The sequence below is a fragment of the Delphinus delphis genome, chromosome 5 (assembly GCF_949987515.2).
Source record: "Delphinus delphis chromosome 5, mDelDel1.2, whole genome shotgun sequence".
NCBI classification, from domain to species: domain Eukaryota; kingdom Metazoa; phylum Chordata; class Mammalia; order Artiodactyla; family Delphinidae; genus Delphinus; species Delphinus delphis.
The window spans coordinates 94,486,583-94,506,800 of record NC_082687.1 but is presented as its reverse complement, the minus strand read 5'-3'; the positions used below and the strand labels follow the sequence as shown (position 1 = coordinate 94,506,800).

Sequence of the window (20,218 nt, the reverse complement as noted above, 5' to 3'; positions counted from 1 at the left end):
CTACAAAGAAAAGATGATTTGTTGGGTGGTTATAGCAAAAATAGAAGCCAAGACACTATCATGGTAGCAGTGCTAAGAAAATAATTGTCAGCTTAGACTTGTGTACCCAGAAAAAAAATCTCTTTGAAGATCAAGGTTAAAAAAAAAGAATAAGAAACTGGAAAAATAATCCCAAAGGTTTACGACCAGTAGACCTTTATTAAAAGGATCTCTGGAGCCTGTGCAGCCCACCACTGCCAAGGTCCCGTGATCCAGGGACAATTTCCCAGGAGAACACAGGGCACACCTCAGGCTGTTGCAACATCATGCTGGCCTCTGCCGACAACGCAGGCTCACCCAGCATTCCATACCCCTCCCTCCCCCCAGCCTGAGTGAGCCAGAGCCCCCTAATCAGCTGCTACTTTAACCTTGTCCTGTCTGAGTGAAGAACAGACGCCCTCAGGCGACCAACACGCAGCGGCGGGTCCAAATCCAAAGCTGAACCCCGGGAGCAGTGTGAACAAAGAAGAGAAAGGGAAATAAAATGGACAACCTGGAAGAAATGGACAAATTCTTAGAAAAGCACAACCTTCCAAGACAACCATGAAGAAATAGAAAATATAAACAGGCCAATCACAAGCACTGAAATTGAGACTGTGATTAAAAATCTTCCAACAAACAAAAGCCCAGGACCAGATGGCTTCACAGGTGAATTCTATCAAACATTTAGAGAAGAGCTAACACCTATCCTTTTCAAACTCTTCCAAAACGTAGCAGAGGGAGGAACACTCCCAAACTCATTCTACAAGGCCACCATCACCCTGACACCAAAACCAGAAAAAGATGTCACAAAGAAAGAAAACTACAGGCCAATATCACTGATGAACATAGATGCAAAAATTCTCAACAAAACACTAGCAAACAGAATCCAACAGCATATTAAAAGGATCATACACCATGATCAAGTGGGGTTTATCCCAGGAATCCAAGGATTATTCAATATACAAAAATCAATGTGATACACCATATTAACAAATTGAAGAATAAAAACCATATGATCATCTCAATAGATGCAGAAAAATCTTCTGACAAAATTCAACACCCATTTATGATAAAAACCCTGCAGAAAGTAGGCATAGAGGGAACTTACCTCAACATAATAAAGGCCATATATGACAAACCCACAGCCAACATCGTTCTCAGTGGCGAAAAACTGAAAGCATTTCCTCTAAAATCAGGAACAAGACAAGGTTGTCCACTCTCACCACTATTACTCAACATAGTTTTGGAAGTTTTAGCCACAGAAATCAGAGAAGAAAAAAATAAAAGGAATCCAAACTGGAAAAGAAGAAGTAAAGCTGTCACTGTCTGCAGATGACATACTATACACAGAAAATCCTAAAGATGCTACCAGTAAACTACCAGAGCTAATCAATGAATCCGGTAAAGTGGCAGGATACAAAATTAATGCACAGAAATCTCTGGCATTCCTATACACTAATGATGAAAAATCTGAAAGAGAAATTAAGGAAACACTCCCATTTACCACTGCAACAAAAAGAAAAAAATATCTAGGAATAAACCTACCTAAGGAGACAAAAGAACTGTATGCAGAAAACTGTAAGACACTGACGAAAGAAATTAAAGATGATACACAGATGGAAAGATGTACCATGTTCTTGGATTGGAAGAATCAACACTGTGAAAATGACTCTACTACCCAAAGCAATCTACAGATTCAATGCAATCCCTATCAAACTACCAATGGCATTTTTCACAGAACTACAACAAAAAATTTCACAATCTGTATGGCAACATAAAAGACCCTGAACAGCCAAAGCAATCTTGAGAAAGAAAAACAGAGCTGGAGGAATCAGGCTCCTGGACTTCAAACTGTACTACAAAGCTTCAGTAATCAAGACAGTATGATACTGGCACAAAAACAGAAAAAGAGATCAATGGAACAGGACAGAAAGCCCAGAGATAAACCCACGCACAAATGGTCACCTTATTTTTGATAAAGGAGGCAAAAACATACAATCGAGAAAAGATAGCCTCTTCAATAAGTGGTGCTGGGAAAACTGGACAGCTACATGTAAAAGAACGAAATTAGAATACTCCCTAACACCATACACAAAAATAAACTCAACATGGATGAAGGACCTAAATGTAAGGCCAGACTCTATAAAAACTCTTAGAGGAAAACATAGGCAGAACACTCTATGACGTAAATCACAGCAAGATCCTTTCGACCCACCTCCTAGAGAAATGGAAATAAAAACAAAAATAAACAAATGGGACCTAATGAAACTCAAAAGCTTTTCTGCAGCAAAGGAAACCATAAACAAGATGAAAAGACAACCCTCAGAATGGGAGAAAATATCTGCAAACGAAGCAACTGACAAAGGATTAACCTCCAAAATATACAAGTAGCTCATGCGGCTCAATATCAAAAAAACAACTCAAACCAAAAATGGGTAGAAGGCGTAAATAGACAGTTCTCCAAAGAAGATATACAGATTGCCAACAAACACATGAAAGGATGCTCAACATCACTAATCATTAGAGAAATGCAAATCAAAACTGCAATGACATATCATCCCACACCAGTCAGAATGGCCATCATCAAAAAATCTACAAACAATAAATGCTGGAGAGGGTGTGGAGAAAAGGGAACCCTCCTACACTGTTGATGGGAATGTAAACTGATACAGTCACTACGGAGAACAGTATGGAGGTTTCTTAAAAAACTAAAAACAGAACTACCGTATGACCCAGCAATCCCACTACTGGGCGTATACCCTGAGAAAACCATAATTCAAAGAGTCATGTACCACAATGTTCATTGCAGCACTATTTACAATAGCCAGGACATGGAAACAACCTAAGTGTCCATCGACAGATGAATGGATAAAGAAGATGTGGCACATATATACAATGGAATATTACTCAGCCATAAAAAGAAACGAAATTGAGTTATTTGTAGTGAGATGGATGGACCTAGAGTCTGTCATACAGAGTGAAGTCAGAAAGGGAAAAACAAATACCATATGCTAACACATATATATGGAATCTAAAAAAAAAAAAAAAAAATGGTTCTGAAGAACCTAGGGGCAGGACAGGAATAAAGACGCAGATGTAGAGAATGGACTTGAGGACACGGGGAGGGGGAAGGGTAAGCTGGGATGAAGTGAGAGAGTGGCATGGACATATATATACTACCAAATGTAAAACAGATAGGTGGTGGGAAGCAGCTGCATAGCACAGGCAGATGGGCTTGGTGCTTTGTGACCACCTAGAGGGGTGGGATAGGGAGGGTGGGAGGGAGGGGATATGGGGATATATATATATATATGTATAGCTGTTTCACTTTGTTATAAAGCAGAAACTAACACACCATTGTAAAGCAATTATACTCCAATAAAGATGTTAAAAAAAAAAGGAATCTCTGATTCCAGAAGACACTTCGAGATATAAGAACAAATAATGAGCAAAGGAAAAAGGTAATCATGTATGTAAATCTAAACACAACTTGATTATATAAAATAGTTACAATGTTTTAATTGTGATATCATAAAAAGAGAACAAAAGCATTGATAAAATGGCTATCGTGTCAGGGCAGGTAAGAAGTTAAAATATTCCTTACCGGACTTCCCTGGTCGCACAGTGGATAAGAATCTGCCTGCCAATGCAGGGGACACGGGTTCGATGCCTGGTCCGGGAAGATCCCACATGCCGTGGAGCAACTAAGCCCACGCGCCACAACTACTGAGCGTGCGCTCTAGAGCCCGAGTGCCACAACTACTGAGCCCGCGCGCCTAGAGCCTGTGCTCAGCAACGAGAGAAGCCACTGCAATGAGAAGCCCACGCAACACTACTAAGAGTAGCCCCTGCTTGCCGCAACTAGAGAAAGCCTGTATGCAGCAATGAAGACCCAACGCAGTGAAAAAAAAAAAAAAGAAAAATTCCTTACATTAACTACTGAGTTAACTGAGCATTAAAAAATTTCTAGGGAAACCACTAACGGAACAGCAGTAGAGTATATAACTTCAAAATTAGCAAAGAAAAAATGCAATGTAAAAGAAAAAAAACAAAGGAGGGAAAAAAGCTTAACAAATGGGACAAACAGAAAGCACAAAATAAGATGGTGGAAATAATTACAAGGGTTATGAGGCTACAAAAGAATACAGGATGCTATGGGAAAATATGAGACCGAAACTCAATTTTGGTGGTAATTAGTAAGAATGCATGTGTTATGTCTGTGTGCATCCAATTTAGGAGGTGTGGGGGTTGGTTTTTCTTAGAGAAGTGATGTTTAAATGGAGACCTGAAGAAAAACCAAGTAAAATTTATTTAGAAAAAATTGGTGTGGGTAGGGGGTAGAGTGGCTTCTACACAGAGGCAAAAGCATGTACAAATGTTCTGAAGCCAGAGTATATGACATTCAAGAAACAGAGAAAACCAATATGAAGACTAAAGAAAGGTGCAAGATGAGACTGAATAGATAGGTAGGATCTGGATCTTGGTGAGTTTAGGATTTTACAGTTTATCCTAAGGACAGTTCAAAGCCATTAAAGTGTGTGTGTGTGTGTGTGTGTGTGTGTGTGTTTTGTTTTGTTTTTTTTTTAAGTGTTTTTAAGCAGATGAGTGATATGGCTTTGATTTGGAATTTTAAAAAACCACCTGTTTCGTCTATCCCTAGAGTTAGAGAAGGTTAGATCAGAAGGGACATGAATCATTTAGATATGTTTTATTCTTCAGGTTTACTAAAATATGGTATCTTCTCAAGCATGGAACATAACATTTTCTTCCATATGTCTTCAGCCTTGGAAAACAAAAGTTCAGCATAGAGAAACAAGATGGATAATTTTATTGCCTTCATTAGTAGATATGGAAATATCTTCTGAATTGATATTTAAAAAAAAAACAAACTATTCAGTATTTTCCTAACAGAGTAACAACAAACTTCATTTATAAACAGCGTAGTTTATAATACGTGATATCATAAAATGATACATTGCTCTTTTAATTATAGTTTAACATCTCAGCTGACAGTGTCACCTACCTTAATCTCAGCCAAGAAACCAGACTAGAATGGCAGCAGCAGCAACAAAGGATACTTAATAACAATTAAACATATCACTGAAATTTATATATTTCATTCAATGAAATATAAAATTTACCTGAAGCCTAGTTTATATGTCTCATACATAATTTATTTTTTAAAAAAATCTTATTCAATCTAGGAGACATGATTTCCAAAGTTTAGCCTACTGAGCAATGTGAAATAATAATTTCTTAAAAGTATTTTTAACTTAATCTGTTGCCAGTTAGCTTAAGGGAGAATAATTCTAAAAATGTCAAGACATTACAGGTCAGTGCAATAATTAATGTTCATCATGACACAATGTTCCATATGTTGTTTAAGAAAGTATAACGATATTTCAGGATAATTTCCATCCAATATGTTTAAAATAAGAAATTTCACTGCTAAAAACCCATAAATCCAATGATCAGGTATCAGTTCTCAGTTCAGCTGTCAATAGCATTTGAAAATAGTGAAGATTTTTAATCCAGTAAATCCAATATGTCATGTATCATACACGCCCTGGGGATACAAAAGTGAATACACAGGTTCCTGCGCCCAAAGGTTGATTACAGTGGGGAGATAAACACGGAAACAATTACAATGAAGTGAGAAATTTACTATAATGAAGATTCTACCAGAATATTCACTGGACCTCATGGTAGACAACACCACCACCAAGGCCAATAAAGTGCTGCTCTTTCATCTCTGCCCACATTTGATCTTGTTTTGTACAGAACTGGTAAATTCTTCATGGTTGTCACGATAATGATAAAGGTCCGTAAGTTGCAAATTTCTTCCTGTACTTTGGAATTCAGGAGAAGCTTTTACTTTGGGCCCAGATTAAAATCGAAAAAAAATTATTTTTGGTTATGCTAATGTTATTTCTACCTGTTTTTTAAGCTACTGCTCCAGGACAAAAGAATTCATAACTTACTTTCTCCCAGTTTCTGAGGCTCAGAGTATTTATACAAATCTGCAGAAATGAAAGTGCACATAGAAATCTCTCTAATATTTGAAATACCTGGTTAGAAGGTACAATGGAGAGGCAAATAGGAATGTATCTCTCAGGGCAACAATATTTTAAGTCAGTCTACAGTTTGTGGAAGAGAGGACAAGGAAAATGAGAAGTATAGAAACTGATTTATGAAGAACAATTAGAGAAGCTATATAAAGATTAGCATGGAAACAGAAGTTTAGACAGACAAAATAGTTTCAACAAATATTTACAGCACTAATAATAAGTAAAAGGAAAAATTTTCTCATATTGTTGCAGATGGAAAAGAAACCCCAAAACCCTAAAGGTTAGCATGGGAAAGAGAAGTCTGGAGATACAATAATTTCTACAAATATTTACAGTACTATTGAGTAAAATAATTACTGCAGATGGAAGAAATATAAAATGAAGGGTGGATGTTTCAGAGATAGGAGCTTAATTGTCAGAGCTGTCAAACAACGATTTTTTGCATGTACTTATTGTCAATCAGAGGTTGAATTACCATCTTTTATATGACAGAATAAAAGAACCCTATATTGGGATGAAAGCTGAGCAGGATATTCTTTTGAGCATCTTTTACTTTGCTTATTTGGTTATTCTGTAATCTTCTGATAACTGTTTTTGCCTATTTTTCTAAGGTGTCATGTTTTCCTCATTGGCTGTAGTTCTGTTTGATTAGCTAAATGGTTGTTAGTTACATCAGTTGTAAATACTGTCTCCAAATTTGAGGCTTGAATTTTCACTCTCTTCACAGTGACGTTTATAACACTTAAGTTTTACATTTTAGTACAAATTTACACAATTATTGCATGGATTGTTATTTCTGCATCTTAAGAAATTCTTCCTTATTTTAAATTCATTAAGATATAATCCTTTATCTTTTCTAACTTTTAGTTTTGCTTTTAACATTTAGCCCTTTAACCCAACTAAAATTACTTTTGTGAGCGGTGTAAGGTAGGGATCCATTTTTTTCCCCCCCAAGTGGCTAAGCAATTGCCCTGGAACTATTTACTGAACAGGCCATCATCCTGGTGATTTATAATGACATCTCTTCTGGGCTTGCTAATCTGTCCTAGTGATTTGTATATGGCCCATAGCACCCTGTTTGAATTATTATACAAAGTCTTGATATGTTTTAGAGAAGTCCCTCACCACCTTGACTTGGTAATTCTTGGCTCTTTTAAGTTTTACTCATAAATTTTATGATTGGCAAGTCATTTTTCACAATAAACCCTATCAGAATTTTGACTAGAATGACATTGAATTATTAAGTACATTAAAGATGAACTGCTATCTTCTAGAGTCTTCCCATTCATTTAAAATATAATCACTCATTTTGGGAGTCTTCTTTTATAACCTTCAATAAAGTTTTATAATGTTCTCCATAAGGTCTTAGTTTATTAGCTTCAATCTTAGGTGTTTTAATGTTTTTCCTGCTTTTGTTGCTATTGTAGAAGATTTTTTAAAAACTGGATTTTCTAATTGGATGTTATCATACTAATCTTGTGAGTAGTACCTTTTCTGAACTCTTTCATCAGTTCTAAAACTTTACATAGATATTCTTTCATATTTTCTATATACACAATCATACTGTTTGTAAGTAACCACAATTTTGTTCATTCTTTCCTTATAACCTATTACTTATTATTGCTTACTTTCATATTTCTTTTTTTCTCATCACGTTACATGAGTCAAGACGTCTCATAAAATGTTGAAAATTTTTATCATGTCTGTTACTTTAAATCATTTGGTTATGATGTCCCTCATAGCAGAAGTACTCATCTATTCTTGGGGTGATAAGCATTTTTTATAATAAATGTGTCAGCTTTTGTAAATTTTTTCTGTATCTATTAGGATGATATGGCTGATTTTTTTTTTGTAATGTGTAAAATCATAAAGGTGTCTCAAATGCAGAATCATCTGTGCTTCCCCACAGATGATTTATAATATTTTTATGATTTATAATTTATATAAACATTTATAATGTTTATAAACATTTATAATTTATAAAAACATTTATAATGTTTTTATAATTCACTATATTCAATTTGCCAACATTTTGTTTAGAATTTTTGTACCTAGGTTTGTAAATAAGACTAGCTTGCAAATTTTCTTTCTTTTGCTATCTATGCCTTGTTTTGGTAAAGATTATATCAATATTTCTCTTTTCTATTCTTTAAAATAGTCTGTAAAAGATAAGAATTATCTACTGCCTTAAGGTTATATAAAGTTACCTGTAAAACCATTTGGGATTAATAATTTTATAGATTTATAGGTCAGACAATCCATAAATTATCTACATTATTTATGGCTAGATTATCTACTGGATTTACAGATTACAGCATCTAATCTGAATAAAATAAATCACAAAATGAACAAATGACTTAAACGAGTATTGTTGCAAAATTACAGTGAGAATAATGTGAAAAAAGTTAGCACTAGCAAATAATAGACAAACAAAGGCAGAACTAATCCTGCTACTACTAGTATGAGCATTTTACTAATTATACTATAAGGTATGAACAGTGAAGTCAGTCCAAAAGTTTTTTTAGTTCTTAAGAAACCATTTGAAATAAGGATTTATACCTTGTATTATTACTAATGAAACGCTCCAAAGTCTACATTGTGTAATAAGATACTGGGGGTGAAGTCACCACGATTAGCAAGACATTTAAAAATTGTTTACAACATCTTTATTTCAACCTTAAAAATTTTAATTTGTGGAAATATTAGTACATATAAGGTACTGGTGTGTATAGGTACACACATACATGTGCTACATTAAAAAAAATCTGGTATGCAAGTAGACAAAGTTAGAGCTTACCAATCTATACCACGGCAGAATAGTTTTATAAAAGAAAATCTGATTTGTTACTCTCTGCTTAAAGAAACCTAGCAGCTTTCTAGGGCCCTAAGAAAAGTCAAAATCCTTAATATTTCCTACATGGCTTTCTCACAATCTTACCCCTACCTATTTCTTTAGCCTCACCTATTACCATTCTCTCCCTTGCTTTATACACTACAAGCCACACTAAACTAAATGACTTTTCAGCCTCAGAATGTTAACATATATATTTGTGTACTTTGTCTAGAACATCAAAATAATTTAAATAAGTAACTACATTACTTATTTTCTATATATACTTGGGTCTGCCTTATTACTTAAATTCATAGAATCACAGAATGTAAGGACTGGAAATTTACTTTTAAAATGTCATCTATTCCAACCACTCATCTGATGCTTTTGAATGCCTCTAATGATAAGGCAACCAGGGAATCTTTTCCCCTTTCCCCTTTAAAAAAAAATGTCTGATCTTTAGAAATATTCTTTCTTATATGGACCTGAAATCTGTTTCCACCTAACTTCTAGGTAGCGATCCTAATTCTACTCATTGGGCCATTCAGAGAAAGTTCAGTCCTACTTTAGTGGAAGAGCCATACAAATATTTACAGATAACTACCATGTTACTTCCAAGCCTTCTCTTCTGCGGTGGTAGGGAACAGGAGGTAGAGAGTAGGGAGAGACTAATGTCTGAGTATCTTTTATGAGTTGGTGACTTTATATTTAACTTTCATATTGCTCCAATGAGTTTGTTATTATTATTGCCAAGTAACAAATGAGGAAATTAAAGCTCTGGTAGGTAAAGTTAACTATTCATGTAACTTAAGTAGCAGAGCTGGGATTTCAACCACAAGTCTGTCACAGATACCAAAGCCTATGTTTTAGTCTCTTTAGAACACTGAACTGCCTCCCACAAAGGAGAAGAGATATAAGAGGGTATGAAACATGGAAAAGCAAGACAAACAAAAATTCTAAAAATCCCATGCTTTCTAACTTCCAAAATTCAATGTATTGATATATTTTTGTCCTTAAGACTTACATCAAAATCATCTTCAACATTTCTTTCTCTGTCTTATAACCTACCTAATTATTATCTCAAATTTCTCAGATCTTACTACATAAATGAACTCAACCTACAATTAGGGAAGCAAAAAGAGAAAAGTATTTCCATATTTCAGCCTCTCTCAATTTTAATGTCTTACACAGTGAAAAGATTATCTTCTTTAAACACTGACTAGTGTACTCTTCTTTACAGTCTCCAACACCACATTGCCTTCTGCAATCAAACTTAATGCTGACATTTTTTCTGGCTTTGAGGCCCGACAACACTATCCTTAACTTGTATTAACAAAAGCTACTTGTTCTCTCTTCTCCAGGCAAACACTTGTTTGGCATCCTCCACAAGCACTTTAAGGTCTTCCTTCTTTTCCTCTGAGAATCACAACTCTTCCTTCAGTTAACAATTAGATAAGACCAATACCGCCTCATCATTCATGCTTCTTATGAAAAATGTATCTCCATATAGTTAATTATATTTATCCCATGCATTAACTTTTCTCTTTCCCTAGTTACATCATAAACAACTGAATACAAGTCATCTATTTCTTTTTATCTTTCACCTAAGTGCAAAAAACTGAACAGCAAGTGCTTAATGAATGTTCTCAGCTGTACATTACAAAAATACATTTTTATCATATATATCTTTTTATTTGTACACTTTCCTTTTAGGTTGCTTGCTAGAATTCTTTCACCATACACTTTACTGTGAAAAAACATTGAGAGAAACTCTCACTTCCAGTTTTATAAACAAAGTCAAATGTAATACAAAAGCTCTAATTCAGCACTTCTCTCTAGTCCATACTACATAGGTTAATTACAAGTAATATTACTTCTGAAGTAAATTTCTCTGTGAATATAAGGTTATATATATTTAAGAATACTAAAACATAAAATTATATGTCACACACACACATACACACACATACCACACACATACACACAAATCTTACCTTGCTGAGTATTTTGTTCTTGCATTCGATTCACAGTGAGGTCTAAGGGGCCTTCCTGCTCTTCCTGAAGGGAGTTTTCTGCTTGATTCATTTGGATACTCTTACATATTAGACTTGGTCCAATTGAACCATTTCTATTCTCTTGAATTTTACCACTTTTTGAAATATACTCAATTGCAAACTGACGTATCATCTTTTTCATTAATTCCTGAGCAACTAGGGGAATGTTAGGATCACAGTTCTGAGGAAGATCTAGGGAAGAAATAAATATAATAAGAATTAAAAAAGAGAATGCAAAATACCTATGTTTAAATTTATCTTAATTACAAATTAATGATTTCACAAGTCTCAGATTCAGTCCATAATTGCAAATGGTTTCTAGGACTTAGCAACAAAAACCTTGTTGGTTTAATTAGTATTATGAGACTATATCAACCCCAAACTTGGCATTTTTAATTGTTTCTTAAAAATAAATATTTTTGGTCCCAAACTAAAATATAAACAACTAGACATAAAAACAGACAGCTTATTTTCAGAGTTTTAATTCAAATGTATTCTACAAGATACTAAGACACTTAGTATGTGAACATAAATTGTATATATAAGTAACCAAGCAAGTTTTAACCTAATAGAGTAGGTATACACATTAACTATTAAAGAAAATATCTAAACTCTGTAACTATTTATTACCATTAATTCTTCAATTCTGTCAAATGTGCACTTCATATATAGCCTAAATGTCATCATCAAGGATTTTTTTCTTTTTTCAATTTTTCATATTGAGAAATTTCAATCAGAAAGAAAAAAATAAAGAACACTACAATGACACAGACAGCCTCTACCAAGATTCAAGAATTGTTAGCATTCTGCCACATTCACCTTCTTTTTACTTTTATTGGTTTGCAGAACTACCGGAAAGTAAATTGCAGAATTATGAGATTTCACTCTTAAATATTTCAGTGCACATCTACTAAGATTCCCCTATAAAAACAGCAGTACCACTACTGAGGGTCTTAATCAGTCCTTGGTCCCAAAACATGTTGGTCAGCTACAACCAAAATAAAGGACAGCAGTCATATACAATTCTGCTTGAAACCTGTACAAGAGGTAAAAACAATTGAATGATTTTGTAAGAGGTGTGGAATAAAGACAGACCACTTATAAACACAGTATATAATAAGTAATAAATAGTTTTAATATTGGATGGTGGTGGCTTTTTTCACACACACACTACTGGCCTCACCCCAATCCTTTTATTTACTCTGCTCCTTCAGAGGCAGAATGATTGGTGAACTAGGAAGGATGACTAAGTGTATTTGGTTAGGCTCCATACTTCTTCCTCTTAGAAGTGGGCCTACTTCTAGAGATAACGGGTTGGCCAAAAAGTTTGTTTGGGTTCTTCTGTAAGATGTTATGGAAAAACCCAAACGAACTTTTTGGCCAAACCAACATGCTCCTCTGCTCCTTAAATGCCTCAACTCTTCCCCAGGCAGATCAGTGCTGTGTGAACAGGCCTGCCCTGATCCTGGGCTGTCTGAGACTGAAGGGTTGAGTCTCCTTAGTTTTGGGGTTCAGTATTAGATGGAGCAATTGTCTAAGAGATCTAAAGGCAAGTCCTCCAACTAGCATCTACTTTTATAGATCCATGATTCTAAAATGCAAGAAGATTAGAAAACATACTATTTAAAGGTGAGGAAAGGCAACAAAACTACCTCCACCATATCTGATAGCAAAATGTGACCTCAGCCGACATCAATCTGTTTATGGTCCTGCAGAAATATCAATATATTTGATCACAGGGTGCTGTTTTGGACCTGCTGGAGATGTTACATAATAAACATCTCCATTACATTAGCTCTTTCAAAACAAAGAACACTGAATTCTGAAAAAACATTTGAGACGGGATTACGGGCCTATAAAAAAAGTAACATTATAGTCCTCACATTTATTCTTTGTTTAGAGCCCAGAAGGGAAGAGAGGTACTATTTGTTTCTGAGTACGAGAAAAAAAGACTTGGCTATACAGTTGAGCACTGAGCAACATGCGTTTGAACTGTGCGGGTACACACAGACATGGATTTTTTCCAATAAATACATACTACGGTACTGCACAGTCCATGGTTGGTCAGTCTGCAGATGTGGAACCCCGAGTATGGAGGGCCCGCTGCAAAGTTAGACTCATTTTTCACTGTGCAGAGGGTCAGTGCTCCTAACCCCCACGTTGTCCAAGGGTCAACTGTATATATCACATGCCCGTGGCTCATTTATTTTATAACTGGAGGTTTGTACCTCTTAATTTCCCCCTTCACCTATTTCATCCGCCAACACTCCTCCCCTCTGGCAACCACCTGTTTGTTCTCTGTAACTATGAGTCTGTTTTAGCTTAGTTTGTTTTTGTTTTGTTTCTTAGAGTCCACATATAAATGAGAATATACAACGCAAGGAATATGGTCAATAATACTGTATTAACTTTGTATGAGGACAGTTGCTTTCTAGACTTATTATGGTGATCATTTCATCATGCATGTAAATGTGAATCACTCCATAGTATACCTGAAACTAAAGTAATATTGTCAACTGTATTTTAATGAAAAAAGAAAGACTTAGCTATAGATTGAAATCTTAGCCATCTTCCTGAATTCAGGCTAGTTACATACCCCTCCGTGTTTTAGTTTCTCTGTTCGTAAAAATGGAAATGATAATAGAACCTTGGTAGTCATAATAAGTCTTGCTCACAGGATATTTTAAAGTTATATGAGATTGTAGATAAAATACTGAACTCCTGTACTTGTCATTTTAATAGCTGACATTTACTCCACTGTTATCTTAGGTTATAGTGAAAATAACAGAAACAAAAAGATGCAGGCCAAGCAGTTACATTTTACGTAAATCATAAAATGTCAAATAAGTAAAAATATTAACTAACTAGGTTAATATGTAAAATTATTAACTAGCTGGGAAAACACAAAGGACATAATTTCTAAGCCCATGTGATATACTGTGCTCCAGAATAGATAGTATTAGCACATGTAACCCAACTAAAGTGATTTGTAACAAAACGAGAAATTTCCATGTTACACATAAGGATTCCCAATTTATACCATTTCTTGACTATTACTTCCAGGAATCCTTGAAGGCATCTGTGAACACTCTTTTCCATCTTTTTTCAAACCTAATCTTGCTTTGAATTATGTGTTAAAAGGAGATACTGATTTACTTCTAGGTATTTTGGTTAATTATCCTGTAATGTATTGGCTAATATCACTTTATCAATTCAAAATAATTATATTTATCAAAAAACAACAGAAATATGATCAGACATATCATGTGACTAGGGCTATACTTTAGAATTGAGTTTAGAGCTAAGTTTAAAGCAGAATAGATAATGCTACTTTACTCTATTCATCTACTCAGTTTTTGTTTATATTGGGAATAAGTCTATGTGTGAGACCAAAGGACGTGGCAAAAAACAAACAAACAAGATAAAAAAGAGAAAGAGACAAAGAAAATGCTGCTCAGCTGCTGATTAGTGAGCCTTCTAGAATACTTGTGCAAATTATCAAAACTATAAAAAAAAACTGAATTAACTAAAGATCTAGGCCAGGGATATAAACTCAGATAGTTTCAAAATTCAGGCAACTCACAAACCCTGGGCTAGAAGAGAAAATATGTTGCCAAATGGAAATGGTATGCCCCAAGAAGATAGAAATAATTTATTTTTGCCCTATCTCTTCATTTTCCAAATTTATCTAATTCAAGAGTTTAGCAAGTTGTTTGTAGTAGCCAGTTTCAAGATGGTCCTTAATGATTCCCACTCCCACCTCCTGGTTTCCAGGGTTGTGTAGTCCCTTCCACATTGTATTAAGGGTGGAATGTGTGATTAATAATAACATACTGCAGAAGTGTATGTCACTTCCAAGATTAGGGTATAAAAGAATATGGTTTCTACCCTGGATACTCTGAATACTGGTGTTCGCTGTGACCCCCACCCACACTATTCTGTCCTCTTGCTCTCTCATCACTCACTCTGGAGAAAGCTGTCCTGTGAGCGGCACTGAGGAGGCTCACAAGGAAAGGAACTGAAGTCTCCTGCAAACAGCCAAATGACTGAACTGGGAAGAAGATTCTCAAGACCAATCAACTCCCAAATGACTGAAAAGGAAAACAACACAGCAAAAGTTATGTGATGAAGCTAAAGCAGTGTTTAGAGAGCAATTTATAGCAATAAACACATATATTAAAAAAAATTCAACCCAGTAACCCAATAACCTAACCTTCCTCCTTAAGAGAAAACGAATCAAAAATTAAACCCAAAGCAAGCACAGAGAAGAAAATAAATAAAAAGTTAGGGCAGAAAAAAATAAGATAGAGAATAGAAAGACAACAGAGAAGAGCAATAAAACCAAAAGTTGGTTCTTTGAAAAGATCAAAAATTTGACCAAGAATAAAAACCAGAATAGACTTAAGTTTGTAAAATCAGAAATGAAGGAAGCATTATCAGCATTAACATTAAAGGTAATCAAGAAATACTACCAAAAAAAAAAAAAAAAAAAAGAAAAGAAAAAAGCTATACATCAACACATTAGGTATCCTAGATGAAATGGCCAAATTGCTAGAAAGACACAAACTATCAAACTCACTCAAGAAGTAACAGTAAAACCTGGACCTGCAAGTAAAAAGACTGAATTAGTAACCAAAAATCTTGCCACAAAGAAAAGCCCAGGGACAAACAGATTTACTGGTGAATACTATTAGACATTTAAAGAGGAATGAAAACCAATCCTTCACAAACTCCAAAACAAGAGATGAGAACACTTCCCAACTCATTCTATGAGGACAATATTAGCCTGATACCAAACCTGGACAAAGAAATTACATGAAAAGAAAACTACTAAACGAAATGAAAACTATCCATGATGAATAGACAAAAATCCAGTTGACCCTTGAGCTACATGGGTTTGAGCTGTGCGGGTCCACTTATATGTGGATTTTTTCAACAGTAAATACTACAGTACTACACAATCTGTGACTGGTTGAATCTCTGGATGTGGAAATGCAAATACAGAGGGCTGACCATAAGTCATACACAGATTTTCAACTGCATGAGGGGCCAGCCCCTATCCATCACATTGTTCAAGGGCCAACTCTCCTATCACACAGAAACAGGCAACACATAAAAAGGATTATACAATAAGACAAGGTTGTCCACGCTCACCATTATTATTCAACATAGTTTTGGAAGTTTTAGCCATAGCAATCAGAGTAGAAAAAGAAATAAAAGGAATCCAAATCGGAAAAGAAGAGGTAAAGCTGTCACTGTTTGCAGATGACATGATACTATACATAGAGAATCCTAAAGATGCTATCCGAAAACTACTAGAGCTAATCAATCAATCTGGTAAAGTGGCAGGATACAAAATTAATGCACAGAAACAAAATTAATGCACAGAAATCTCTGGCATTCCTGTACACTAATGATGAAAAATCTGAAAGAGAAATTAAGGAAACACTCCCATTTACCACTGCAACAAAAAGAATAAAATACCTAGGAATAAACTTACCTAAGGAGACAAAAGACCTGTATGCAGAAAACTGTAAGACATTGATGAAAGAAATTAAAGATGATACAAACAGATGGAGAGATATACCATGTTCTTGGATTGGAAGAATCAACACTGTGAAAATGACTCTATTCCCCAAAGCAATCTACAAATTCAATGCAATCCCTATCAAACTACCAATGGCATTTTTCACAGAACCAGAACAAAAAATTTCACAATTTGTATGGAAACACAAAAGACCCCGAATAGCCAAAGCAATCTTGAGAACGAAAAACGGAGCTGGAGGAATCAGGCTCCCTGACTTCAGACTATACTACAAAGCTACAGTAATCAAGACAGTATGGTACTGGCACAAAAACAGAAATATAGATCAATGGAACAGGATAGAAAGCCCAGAGATATACCCACGCACAAATGGTCACCTTATTTTTGATAAAGGAGGCAAGAATATACAATGGAGAAAAGACAGCCTCTTCAATAAGTGGTGCTGGGAAAACTGGACAGCTACATGTAAAAGAACGAAATTAGAACACTCCCTAACACCATACACAAAAAGAAACTCAAAATGGATTAAAGAACTAAACATAAGGCCAGACACTATAAAACTCTTAGAGGAAAACGGCAGAATACTCCATGACATAAATCACAACAAGATCCCTTTTCACCCACCTCCTAGAGAAATGGAAAAAAAACCAAAAATAAACAAATGGGACCTAATGAAACTTCAAAGCTTTTGCACAGCAAAGGAAACCGTAAACAAGATGAAAAGACAACCCTCAGAATGGGAGAAAATATTTGCAAATGAAGCAACTGACAAAGGATTAATCTCCAAAATTTACAAGCAGCTCGTGCAGCTCAATATCAAAAAAACAAACAACCGAATCCAAAAATAGGCAGAAGACCTAAATAGACATTTCTCCAAAGAAGATATACAGATTGCCAACAAACACATGAAAGGATGCTCAACATCACTAATCATTAGAGAAATGCAAATCAAAACTGCAATGACATATCATCCCACACCAGTCAGAATGGTCATCATCAAAAAATCTACAAACAATAAATGCTGAAGAGGATGTGGAGAAAAGGGAACACTCTTGCACTGCTGGTGGGAATGTAAATTGATACAGCCACTTCAGGGAACAGTATGGAGGTTCCTTAAAAACCTAAAAATAGAACTACCATACAACCCAGCAATCCTACTACTGGGTATGTAACCTGAGAAAACCATAATTCAAAAAGAGTCATGTACCAAAATGTTCACTGTAGCTCTATTTACAATAGCCAGGACATGGAAACAACCTAAGTGTCCATCGACAGATGAATGGATAAAGAAGATGTGGCACATATACACAATGGAGTATTACTCAGCCATAAAAAGAAACAAAACTGAGTTATTTGTAGTGAGACAGATGGACCCAGAGTCTGTCACACTGAGTGAAGTAAGTCAGAAAGAGAAAAATAAATACCATATGCTAATTCATTGTGTGGAATCTGAAAAGAAAAAAAAACTGTTCCTGAAGAACCTAGGGGCAGGACAGGAATAAAGACACAGATGTAGAGAATGGACTTGAGGACACCGGGAGGGGGAAGGGTAAGCTGGGACGAAGTGAGAGAGTGGCATGGACTTATATACACTACCAAATGTAAAATAGATAGCTAGTGGGAAGCAGCTGCATAGCACAGGGAGATAAGCTCGGTGCTTTGTGACCATCTAGAGGGGTGGAATAGGGAGGGTGGAAGGGAGACGCAAGAGAGAGGAGATATGGGGATATATGTATATGTATACCTGATTCACTTTGTTATAAAGCAGAAACTAACACACCATTGTAAAGCAATTATACTACAAAAAAGAAGTTAAAAAAAAAAGGATTATACATCAAGACCAAGAATCACAAGAATACAAGGTTAGTTCAACATATGAAAACCAATCAGGCAATGTAATGTAACGTATTAATAAAGAACAAAATCCACATAATAATCTCCATAGATGTAGAAAAGCACTTGATACCTTTTCATGATAAAAACAATGTACAAACTAGGAATAGAAGGAAACTACCTCAATCTACGAAAGAGCATCTATGAAAAATCTACAGATAACATCACACTTAATGGTGAAACATTGAAAGTTTCCCCCATAATATGAGAACAAGAGAAGGACTCTTGTCCTTGCTCTCATTACTTCTATTCAACATGTACTGGAGGTTCTAGCCAGTGCAATTAGGCAGGAAAAAGAAATAAAAGTAATTTGGATTGAAAAAGTAGAAGTAAAACTCTTTTTACAGATAACATAATGTTGTATATACAAATTTGTTAGGAATCCACACACACAAAATTTTAGAACTAGTAAGTTCAGCAAGGTTACAGGATGCCATATCAATATACAAAAATCAATTTTACTTCTATACAATGGCACTAAACAATTCTAAAAGGAAATAATTAAGAAAATAATTCCATTTACAACAGTATTAGGAAGAAAAGACTTAACAGGAATACGTTTGACAAAACATAAATAAACAGAAATACATCCTGTGTTCATGAACTGGAAGGCTTACTATTGTTACATGATAAGAACTCCCCAAATTGATCAACAAATTCAACACAATCCCTATCAAAACCCTAGCTGGCATTTTTTTTTTTTTTTTTTTGCGGTACGCAGGCCTCTCTCACTGTTGCGGCCTCTCCCATTGCGGAGCACCGGCTCCGGACGCACAGGCTCAGCGGCCACGGCTCATGGGCCCAGCTGCTCTGCAGCATGTGGGACCCTCCCGGACTGGGACACAAACCCGCATCCCCTGCATCGGCAGGCGGACCCCCAACCACTGCGCCACCAGGGAAGCCCCTAGCTGGCATTTTTGTATAAACTGACAAGGTGATTCTAAAAAGCATACTGAAATGCAAGGAATCCAGAATAGCCAAAATAATCCTGAAAAAGAACTAAACTGGAGGATTAGCAATTCCTGATTTCAAAACTTACTATAAAGTATAATAATCAAGCCTAGATGTTAATGTCCTAAGGATAGACATATAGATTAATAGAGTAGAACTGATCCCCAAGATAAACCATTAATCTATTTTTGATAAGAGTACCAAGACAATTCAGTGGGGGAAATCATTGTCTTTTCAACAAACTATGCTAGGACAACTGGATATTTACATGCAAAATAATGAAACTGGGGCTTCCCTGGTGGCGCAGTGGTTGAGGGTCCACTTGCCGATGCAGGGGACACGAGTTCGTGCCCCGGTCTGGGGAGATCCCACATGCCACGGAGCGGCTGGGCCCGTGAGCCATGGCCGCTAAGCCTGCGCGTCCAGAGCCTGTGCTCCGCAATGGGAGAGGCCACAACAGTGAGAGGCCCACGTACCAAAAAAAAAAAAAAATAATAATAATAATAATAATAATGAAACTGGACCTTCACCTCATACCATATAGAATAATTAACTCAAAATGCATCAATGACCTAAATGTAGGAGCTAAAACTATAAGAATCTGAAAGAAAACATACATGTAAATCTTCATGGCCTTAGATTAAGGCAATGATTCCTTAGATTCGACACTAAAACACAAGTAACAAGAGAAAAAAATAGATATAATGAACTTGATTAAAATTTAAAACTTCTGTACTTCAAAGGACACTAAGTGAAGAGAGTCCACAGAATAGGAGTAAATATTTACAAATCACATGTCTGATAAGGGTCTACTGTCCAAGTATATAAAGAACTCTTATAACCCAACAATAAAAAG

The 20,218-nt window shown here is 35.5% G+C and overlaps 1 protein-coding gene across 2 annotated transcripts in view; it reads right to left on the bottom strand.

Moving 5' to 3' along the window:
- Positions 1-20,218, bottom strand: part of LCORL (ligand dependent nuclear receptor corepressor like) — a 166,274-nt gene that overhangs the window by 44,371 nt on the left and 101,685 nt on the right. For both annotated transcript variants that reach the window (XM_060012759.1, XM_060012758.1), the window contains exon 5: positions 10,914-11,165. In XM_060012759.1, coding sequence (XP_059868742.1) covers positions 10,914-11,165 — 252 coding nt within the window. The remainder of the gene's footprint in view (positions 1-10,913; positions 11,166-20,218) is intronic.